Genomic DNA, 10,736 nt, shown 5'->3' on the forward strand with positions numbered 1-10,736 from the left:
CGCCTCTCAGCAGACTTGCAGGGAAGTGACAGTGCAGATGAAACACCACACCCAGCGAACATGGGTCCCTAATAAACCCACACAAAATAGTAACTTGCCCCACCAAGGCGCTCACAGTGATGTGCAAATGATGGCACTGTCAGTAAACCCACACTGGGTTCAGAGAGGGGAAACTGAGTCACAGCTGGTGCATGGATGTTACTGGTCACACCCGGCCAGCTGGGACACTTGTAGGGCAGAATGAGAGTGAAAGCCATTTATAACCATCACGCCATCACCAGCCCACTGGAAAAACAACCATATAACAGGTGGCATTACAAGTCCTCAAGCAGATAAAGAGCTGCTCTAGGTGACAGCATCGAAGGGATCCCAGGGTGATGACTGCAAGCAGAAGACTAAGGTGACAAAGACCTAACCTCCCAAACAAAATAACAGAGGAGGGTGGCTCCACGCTTCAGGGAGAGACTGGAGCAAAGCCACAGGCAGAGGGACAAGCAGTGTAAAAAAACGTGAGGCCGGGCACCGGGTTGGCCCCATCGAGCTGCCCACGCAGTATTGGCAGAGCATCATCCCGCGTAAAAACAGCCGGCAGCAAGCTCGCGAGCACCTCACGCTGCAGGTGCGAGCTGCCGAGATGTCAGAACTTCTTCAAGTGCTGTGCTCCAAGAGTTAATTGAGACAAATAACTCAACAGTGCTCAGCAAGCTCGCGAGCAGCCTCACGCTGCAGGTGCGAGCTGCCGAGATGTCAGAACTTCTTCAAGTGCTGTGCTCCAAGAGTTAATTGAGACAAATAACTCAACAGTGCTACCATTAATGAAATTCTTCTGATATATTTCCCCTGAGCTTTCTATAAATGACTAAGCGACATTACTGCCTGCAGTGCAAAGCCCCTCTATGAGAGATAACATTGCCAGAGCGAAGGTTGGCGCATCCACGTTCGAAGCCTCGCGAAGAAGTGCAAGATGATATTTAAATAACTATCACACTGCTACAAAATGAGCAGCCGAAAGAAATATGGTCTTATAATGTGCTCGAGTCTCAGGATGAATCCCGGCTGTTAAACGCAGACGCTGAAATGCAGCGGGTGGTAAGTGATAAACTCTTTTAATCCTGCAAATCTACTAAAATTCCCAGTCAAATCTCTCCGATCTTTCCCCAGTGACTCTGATATTTGTACGTTTGTTTTGTGGCACACACAGGGCCAAACACTGCAGCAGTACAGATGTGAGAGGCAGCATCACGTGAGCCAGCATGTCCTGGAGGCAGCCAAAAGAGCTAAGGGAGGGAAATGACCCACTCCCCCATCACAACCATCCTCTGGAAACCTCTCACAGAAATTTTGCTGCACTTAATTTCTTTTTTCAGTAGCTCCTCATGGGTATTTTTCCTATCTGAGACCCCCTGCTACAAGTCCAGAACTTGCTGTGGGCTTACCAAGAACTGCAGGCATTCGAAGCACGGACAATAAAGGAACATGACCAGCATCAGGACTGAGCATTTGAGAAGAAGGAGCATTAAACGCAATGAAAAAACTATAAATGCCTCGTCTGTGGGTGGAGGAAACTTGGTGTGCAACACCAGGGGTTACGCTGCAATAAAATGCAAGTGACCATTAGACACGATCATGTCTTCAGTGCCACAAATCGACCCCAGGCCGCTTGCTCTTTACCTCCAGCATGTGTTTTGCCCCACGAAAACCTGTCATCACAAAAGCATCCCACTTCCAGCTGCAGAAAGAGGGTCACTTGATCAAGGCACAGGCTACAGGTAGGGCTCTGCTGACCATACTGACACGTGTTTAAGGCCTGCCTTGATGTTTTGAGCCAAGACTCGCAATCCGCCGCCAAACAGTGGCATTGCCCAGGAAATACCTTGGTGACAACTTTGGTGCCACCTTATTTAAACCTTAATTTAAAATGCTAACTTCATAATGAGTGGAACAAAACTGTGTAAAAACATTTCCCACTCTAATCCTGGTTTGATCCCCCCAGTATGGCCTTCTTTTGTAATTACATCCCTTTGTGATCTCGCTCTAATGCCTTGTATTGTGACCCATAAAATAATCAGCCCCCTTTGTCTCTCCCTAATCCTTTTAGACTTCCTTCTTGTCTCTACACTCTTATAAATGCTGCCATTATTTGGGCTCAGCAGCTCTTCCCACCACCCCAGAGCCTGCAAAGGGGGCTGCAGGTTAAACCCTGAATATATTCTGTGCAGGGGAGCTGAAACGATGGGAAGATCTTGGCTGCTTTTAAAAAACCCGCAATTCCCAACCTCCTCCCCTAGCCACACAGCTTGGCAGGGAACTCAACTTGCAAGCATGCACAGGCACCACATTTCCCTGCTTTTTGTATCTTGCAGACGACCTTGAGACCCTCGGCCTGGAGGCTGGTTGTGGGGACAGCACGCTCGGCCCCAGGCTGGGCGAGAGGAGCTGCTGCTGCTGCTGCTAGGAGGGCTGCAGAGCAGAGCCCTTCCCCGAGCTGTCCATCCTGCCCTCCTGCTGGCAGGGCAAGTGCTGTGGCTGGCCAGGCACAGTGGGATGGAGGAGCGGGATTTGGGGCAGGATGTGGAAGGGAAGGGGGTAAGGGAGCAGGGAAGGGCACAGGGATGTGTGCTGCTATGGCTTGGCTACGCAGCAGCCCCCCTGCAGCAAGACACGAGGAGGGAAGTGTCTTTACGGGCTTCACTTCTCTCCAGAGCTATTCTCAGGTCCTTCAGTACTTCAGATATTGGGCAGGGCCATGTCATCAAACTTCAAGAAACCTTTTTGGCTCTGAGGTGCTCAATTGACTTACTTTCCCTCTTTCGTCTTTTTTCTACAGCACCAGATCAAACATGGAAAACGGCTGCTCTCCAGCTGGATGTGTGCAGAGCCTGATCCGATACCCGGTTTGATGGCAATTTCCAATTAGTGGTAACTGCTTGTTATTGAGTGATATAATCAATGGGTCTTACTCCACCGGCCGGTGATTTATGATGATGTGGAGTCAGCTCCATCAAATTACAGCATCGGCAAAAAGGGCTGGAAATGCCACGCGACACCACGATCAGAGTCAAGTAAGGCCAAGTTAAGCAGGGGGGGTGGTGAGGAGAAAGGTGGCTGCGTTTTGGGGAGCTCACCTTCTGAAGGAGGGGACTCTAGTGTGACATTGCTCAGAGGGTATCTTCACCCACAGACAGCCAAGGTGCTCCTGGCACACACAAAGACTCGTGAAGACACAGCCAAGCCATGCCTCCAGAGAACACTCTGCCTAACAAAAACGATTGTAATTAAGACAGCGGAGAGTCATGCAAAATTATGACATTGTCATTAGGAGAAAGAAAAGATCTGCATTCAGTAACCTAATCAGATCATAAAAACATGTGGCATTCCGCAACCTTCTAAACTAACACACCAGAGTTTGAACGGACACAGCAACAGCAACTGAAAAAATTCCAGCCGGTGTGTGGAAATGTCAAGGGCCTCTGCTCAACACGGTCACGCGAAGGCTTCTAGCATGCTTGAGCTTGTTCCAAAGAAGGAGACACTACAAAAATATTATCAATGTGTTCAGTACTTGAGCTATCAGTCCACAAACCAGCCACGGTCCACTTCCCTCCGCTGAGGATCTTCGGTTAGTAATGACAACACACAGAAAAACCCCTCAGTTTTAGTTAAATAAATTGAATGACTCAGTTTTGAGGTTTAAGGAGTGTCCGAGCCATGGGAAAAGTGCCTGCACCTCGAGCCTATCAGGGCTACCCATGCCACAGCTCAGAGCAGCATGTTCTTCCAGTTAAGTTTTACTCAATGCCAAGTGTCGAAGAAAATTTGAAACATAAAAAATACGATACCCAGCCCACATTTTCTGAATGCAAATATGTACATTCCTCCGAGCCAAGAAGATTATATTCCAAGCAACAGTACAAAGCCAGGGTCTGTAACGGTGATACGAGACTAACAGCCTGCCTTTGAAGACAGCAAAAAGTGCAGCAGAGCTCTCAAGGGGCTCCGGTCTGTCAGATCCCTTTTATTCCTCAGTAGCATGGCCTTGATCAACTTTCAAGATTTTTGTTTGTGAAAGGTTTTTATTTCTCCTTTGCTTTTGTGTTCAGATGTCAGGCTCCGAGGGAAGAAGAGATCAGCACTGGGATGAGGTTTTAACCACCGGCAGGATTTACTCTGCACCACGAAGGTCTGCTTAGCACTTGGGTGTTTTTTTTCCTCCCCAGCAGCCAGCACCCATTTCTTTGACGAAATGGTCCTGTCATCTCTAAAACAGGGATAAACACCCTCCTCCTTTGTTTGACTTGTTTATCAGGACTCAGAGTGAGGAAAATCGCTGTTACTTTTGTGCGACCACCCTGAGACATGGAGCTGGAAGGTACAACTGTGATTCATCCTCAGGAGATTTCCTCTATGTTTAAGCCGAGCCTTAAGTGCGAGTGCACGCTCCTGCAGCCGGGCGCAGCGGGGCAGCGCACCCTTCGCAGCAGGTTACATTTGCCCATGACATCCCATTTTACTCCCATTATCCACAGGCACCTGGGGCATTGAGGCCAGGTGCCCAAGCTTTTGTGCTGGCTTCACCCAGAACTCTTCTCAGGGCTGGCAAGACACTAAGCCTGGAGGCAGAACAGACTCCAGAGCACTTTCAACACGATCCCTTTTTCATTTTGATTCACGCAAAACTAGGGCTACAAAAGGAAATGCTATTCAGGGACGCACAGCACATCACATACATATTGATGCAGGAGCTGAGTTAACAGTGTTATTGACAACCCGTTGTCCCAAAGGTAATTCCTCCAGCTCTCGTGTCTCCTGTTTACAGGTCCAAGAAGTTTGACACTGTGCTTGCGCGTCAGCCAGCTCCCAGCTCATAAATGCCAGAGCCGTTCACCAAAAGTGCTCCAAGGTTTAGCACCACAAGCCTGACAAGTTTGAGATCCAGCTGCTAATCTGGCACGGACCCAAAGCCCTTGGCTCCTGGACAATGTCACTCCTTACACCACTGAAAAGCTAGGTTTGCAGATGGCCACTTCATGCACTCGGGAATTGTTACACACAAGAGCTGGAGTGTTCCCTTGGTGGGCTGCCAGCCTGCCCCGGCGCTGAGGGGAGCGGGCGGCAGCGCTCCCAAAGGCCCCCTCAGTTTGGGGAGTGCAGCCCGGGGACCTCAGCCCCAGACTTTGCTGTAGGCTTCTCCTGCTTTGCACCAAAAAAAAAGTCACGGTGCAATTTGCAAACGCAACAGAAGCGGTAGGAAGTGGCTTGCACAGAAAGAAGAGTGGTAGCCAACTCCCAAATAAGGTGGAGAACCCTTCAGTAGAACTTATTTAGCAAACCAGCACTCAGCCAGGTCTCAGGACCATACCAGTCACCTGTCCTCACACCCGCATGCAAATGACAGCCAGCAGTGACTTCTGGTTGAACGCAAAAAGGATTAGCAGCTGACACCCAGAGCCCACAGACAGTCTGGGGGGAAAGCCGGCCACCAACACCACAAGGACAGAACCCACCCCAACACCTCAGCTCTGCCATCAGTCCTGGGACAAACACAAACCAGCCACAAGAGCCAGCATGGGGAAACCCAGCAGCCCGCGTTGCAGCAGACCCAGCAGGACCAACTGCTCTGGCTATGGCACCACAACGGGCTAAGCAGGGCTGGAGTCACAGCCCACCCTGTAATTCTTCCTCCCCCACCTTTAAATTTCATTTCCTCACTGACATTTTCATCTCCCTCCTCCTCCGAGCTCCCCCACCACCCCACCAGGCAATCTGTCTGGTGTTGTTAGCCTTGCCCCCAAAGGCACTGCCACGCCAGGTAGTAAATAAGACCTTGCTGCCTCCACACTGCCTGCCTTAAATAACAACATGAAAGAAAACACGACCTTCAGAAGGGCTTTGCCGATGGTTTGGAAAGCGCTGCTGGCCAAGCGGAGCCCAGCCTTGCGGCACAGCAAAAGGGGCTTCCAAATCCACTGCAAGAGACACACGAACCACAGGCTACATCACCACATGACTTTAACATAACTTACTCCTCCAAGACAGGAAATTTCCTGCTAGAAGGGGGCTTTTAGTTTTCTCCCCAAGAAGGCTGCTTAACTTCGGCCAGCTACACAGATTAGAAGCTCGACAGAACCCTACACCAAGTCCAGGTTCTTTTTTTCTCTTCCCACTCTTTAATCTCCCACCCTAAACACCCACCACACCGCCCTCTCACTTCCCGGCAAATCCCGTGCCCCTTGCAGAATCGTCCCGTGAGGTGCGGGTAGGATGATGCCCATACTTACTCGCTGCCTGAATCTTCGCCTTCCGGCTCACCACCAGTCCGTAGTGGTTTTGCGCCATGCAGTCGTACTCCCCTTCATCCGAGGACCCATCTCCACGGACCCTCTGGAAGTGGGAGAAGTAGAGCGACCCATTGGCCAACATAAAGGCATTCTCGCTGTCCACGATCGTCGCACCATTCTTCCGCCACGTGATGGTGATGGGCGGGATGCCCTCCACCTGGCAGTAGAGGATCAAGGGTTGCTCCTGCACAGCTATGTCATCACTAGGCTCCACAACGAACGCCAGCTCGGAAGAATGGCCAAAATCTGAAGCGAAGAAAGAAGGACACAGTGGTTAGTGCATCCACAAGAAGCAGCAAGAGTCAACTGCTACGGCAGCAAACAGGGGATGATGAAAATTTTTTGGATAGAGTGGGCTGCAACAAGGCTACAGGGTGCAAGTGTTTCAGAGGAACCCTTGGGCAGGCTTTGTCTCCCAAGGCATTGCTATCAAAATCTCAGGATGCAGTTTCCAAAGGCACAACCACAGGCACAGACCTCCAAGGCTTCCTTTAGAGACTCTGACGAAGGGGACGAGCAGGCACACCCCTCCGGTGGCTTGCCAAACCCTAGCTCCACTTCATCCCCTCTGCAGACTGCCTCTCATCTCCCTTTGCAGGGGTACACCAATAAAAACCTGCTCAAGCATGGGGCATCAGCCATTCCCACCCCAGAAGTTTACTCCAGTTCGAGAAATCCGCTCCTCTCCCCCAGGCAGGGAGGGGGCTGCGCCATGCCCCAGACCCCTTTGCAGCACAGCCGGCAGGGGCGAGGAGCGGGATCAGCAGCTCCCGGTTCAGACCATATTGCCACCAGCATCTTCACGACGCTTCTCAGGCTTGGCAGAGCAAGAGGCTGTTTGCCTCTCGCGCTAGCGCCGTGCCCTTCTGTCGCTCTGGTCTCCCTCGCGCTGTAACAGCCAAAGGATGGTGCTATTCAGCCCTGCACGAAGAGCAAGTTAAGCACCGAAATACAAATGCACAATGTTCTGGCTCGGCGACACAAAAGGCTTCTTGCAAAGCAATTACGCTAAACAACGTCCAGAGAGGTAAGTTATTGCAGAATTTGTACCAGCAACGGGCAAACCCTCGCTTCCCGTCTCGCAGCTACATCCTATCTACTTCTGTGGCCAACAGAACATTTAGACTCCGCATCTTTGGCACGTTACGCTTCACTCGGTCCAGCACACCTTTTAGGGTGTAATTTGCCATACAGTCGTGGTTAGACGCTACAGAAGACAGGAACTGAGCTCTTCTTTAAAGATCAGCCCAAACCACACACTGACATGAAAGACAAGAAGTGACCAAGAAATGGGAGACACATAAATATCTGAAGGGTCTAAACGCAGTGATGGAGGCAAATATTTTTTTTAAAGAGCAGCAGTGGAGAAGGAATTCCAATAGAGCAAGAAAACTACAATTTCATCCTAGTACAGGGAAAGCCTTTCTCGTGCAACAGCCCCTCGCTGGGTGGAGGCTTCCAGCTGCTCAAACCCGTGACACAGCTTCTCCCCTCTCTCACGGGCTCAGGGGAACCGGCTCCACGGCTGCTCACAGAACTGAGACACGCACAAGCAACTTCTCTGGGCAAACACCAGCCACAGCAGAGTCTTTGTAATGCCTGTCCCTAACACAGACCCCACCAAGGGCAGGATGCTGCCACACTAGGCTCAAAAACAGAGCAGAGGGCAGGTTGTTGATGCATGGTGAAAACAAAAGAGATGAGAAGAGCCAGTTATCCTAAGGAAGAAAAAAAGAGCCTGTCTTTTCTGCCCTGCAAACCCAGGGAGGTTTTTTTTTTCTTCCTTTCTGTAAATCCCCAAAGCTTTCTACGGCAACTTAAATTGGATTACGGGGGATAAACATCGAGTGCAACCTGAGCCGAGGCAGATGGACTGAGCAGACAAAGGCGGCGGGGTAGTGCACGGCAGGTCAAAGGTTCTGCCGTCAAGGTATGAGGGTGTGCAGGGAATGGACAAACTCTGCTTAGTGACAGGCACCTAAAGCACACACTTTATTAACCCATTAAGTCTTAAAATGTCAAGCTAGCTCCAGCCATCTCAGTGATCTATCGCTCACTGTGACTTCTTTTTTATGAGATCGCCCTGGGGTCCTCTCAGCAAGTCAGACTACAGCCAGCTCAAACCCATCAATTACTTTTTTTTTGGTGCAAATTAAGGAATTAGATGAGTGCTCCACATTTTTCTGCAAAGTGGCCAGAGCCTCAACAGCACCTACCACGCTGGGACCACATTTCCTGCATGGGTGCTTCTGTGGGTTAGGCAGGACGAGGGCCCTCGCGTTCTGATGATGAACTGAAGAGGACTTCTGACTCCAGAAAGACTGAACAAGATTTCAGGATTTAGCCTGACAGGCAATCAGAAAAAATCCCTAATGAAATAAATGCCCCACCTTCCGCCAGCTCCCCTGTGCTCTTAGATAAAACAGCTTATTATTATATGTACAATAAAAGGAGGAATCAACATAATTACATGCCCTTCCCACAATCGCTGTCATTATAATAACCATCATTAAGGCCTGTGATTGGAGATAATCATGTTTACCTCCATAAACATTCGGTCTGCATCCGAACTCCAGGCTGTGTGAGCAGAAGTGATGACACTCGTAATTAGGACCAGTGCCCTCAGACACGTGCTGGGGTGGGGACAGACACGGGCTGGTCCAGGGAGATCTCCTCAGGCTGTAGCTGAGCGTGGGACTGTGCCTCAAGGTTTGACACGTGCAGTGGACAGTGGTTTGTAACCTGCAGCCACCTCACAGTGTTCAGAAGCACCCAAATTCCTCCTCAATGGTTGTTTTTCTCATGGGATGCTTTTCTGACCTTGAAGGAATCTCACTGACACTTTCTTGCAGCTTCAGGGCCAGGTGTGCACCTATAGAGAGAAACAAGCCCACCCCATCCAGAGATCCGGGAGAAGCCAAGCTCCGTCTTTTACCCTGACAGGGGCTTTCCATGCAACCTCAGCCAAAAGCCTCTCTTCTCCAGAGATCCTTAGATGCTGAAAGATGCAGAGAGGCATCTGCTACTCTTCAAATGTCTCTACGCCTTTCCTCGACACCATGGACACGTTAGAAATCAAAGCTGTCTATATGCATTGTTAAAGAGATAGGTCTGAAAATGCCTTACGAAACTGAGCTTTGGTCCTCAAAGGCCCTGGCTTCCCACTCTGCAAAAGCCACAGGCTGTTTGTCACGTGGTAAATGTCCGAGTCTCGCTAATGGGTAAGTCACCAGTGGCATGGTTGGCAAAAATCAAGCATGCAGAAAGCTCTGAGGAAGCAGCCATGAGCTCTTCTCCAGTCAAAGGCCACCTTGAAGCCAGCCCCCTTCCCTATGGTCCTCAGCCTCCTGGCCTAATCTGGGGGCACAGAGTGGGCTTGGCGAGAAGGATACCCCTCACAACACCATGCTACTACAGGCCATCATGTTCCTGGAGGTTTTCTCAAAGAAGAACGAGGCCCTGGGATGCTGCACACCATCAGGAAAAACTGGTCCACAAGCAGCCCAGCCTAAGATCCACGTGGCCAATGCACAGTGGCTACAGAGAGAACTACGTACAAGACGTGGTAGAAACTGGGCACCTTACACTTTCTTCACACCTTTCTAAATACTCCTCTTTATCCATTTGGCTTCATCTATGGGATTATTTGCACTAAAAGTTGTTTTCAAGGATCGTGCTTCAAACAGGGCTGTTGGGATTTGACCTTCCAGGAGTGGCACTGAGGGCCTCTAGGTCTCGAAGGCGGACCCTAAACGCAGAGCCCTGCCTCCCCAGGATGCTCAGGGTGGGAGACAAAGAGACAGGGACACTCACAGAGGAATGCCCACTGCGGGACAAGAAGGCTCCTCCTTGCTCTAGAGGTCAGCGCAGACGGACTGGAGTGAGAGCACACACAAAGCAAGGAGGTAGTGGGGGAAGAGGGGGAGCCAGCTCCCTTAGCATAAATGAATGGTGATAGTAGTGAGGCACAGAAATGGTGCTGCAAAGTTGGAAATAAATGACACTCCAAAGGCACGTGGAAACAGTAAAAGTGCATTTAGTTGAGAGAGACAGAGAGGAAATCGCCGAGGCCGTGCACATGCATTCGGGGACTCAGAGCCCCTTCCCTCTCCAACAGCCAGCTGCGTATCCAAACCCAGCTCATCCTCCGCAATGTCCCGGATACCTCCTGAAACACACCGCCAAGCAGGGAAACTGCACGACTGTGCTCACGGCAGCCCGTGGTCGTGGTCAGAGTCAGGGGTGTCAGGGGAGCTTGTCTCAATGCCGGCAGGCTGTGCCCGGGAGCAGGTGAGAGAAAATTGCTTCCCTTCTGCAAAAGGATGGAGGGAGGAAGCGTTACTACCTCTGACATAAAGGCCACAAGAAAATCATTGGAATCCTCATTCTACAAGTCTC

The 10,736-nt window shown here is 50.6% G+C and overlaps 1 protein-coding gene across 1 annotated transcript in view; it reads right to left on the minus strand.

Moving 5' to 3' along the window:
- IGDCC3 (immunoglobulin superfamily, DCC subclass, member 3) overlaps positions 1–6,584 on the minus strand; it is a gene marked incomplete at both ends in the record, with an annotated part of 88,548 nt that extends 81,964 nt beyond the window's left edge. The window contains one exon of the mRNA XM_010134734.1: positions 6,279–6,584. Coding sequence (XP_010133036.1) covers positions 6,279–6,584 — 306 coding nt within the window. The remainder of the gene's footprint in view (positions 1–6,278) is intronic.
- Between the last annotated feature and the right edge of the window lie 4,152 nt (positions 6,585–10,736).

The sequence above is a fragment of the Buceros rhinoceros genome, unplaced genomic scaffold (assembly GCF_000710305.1).
Source record: "Buceros rhinoceros silvestris isolate BGI_N320 unplaced genomic scaffold, ASM71030v1 scaffold21144, whole genome shotgun sequence".
Classification (NCBI taxonomy): Eukaryota; Metazoa; Chordata; class Aves; order Bucerotiformes; family Bucerotidae; genus Buceros; species Buceros rhinoceros.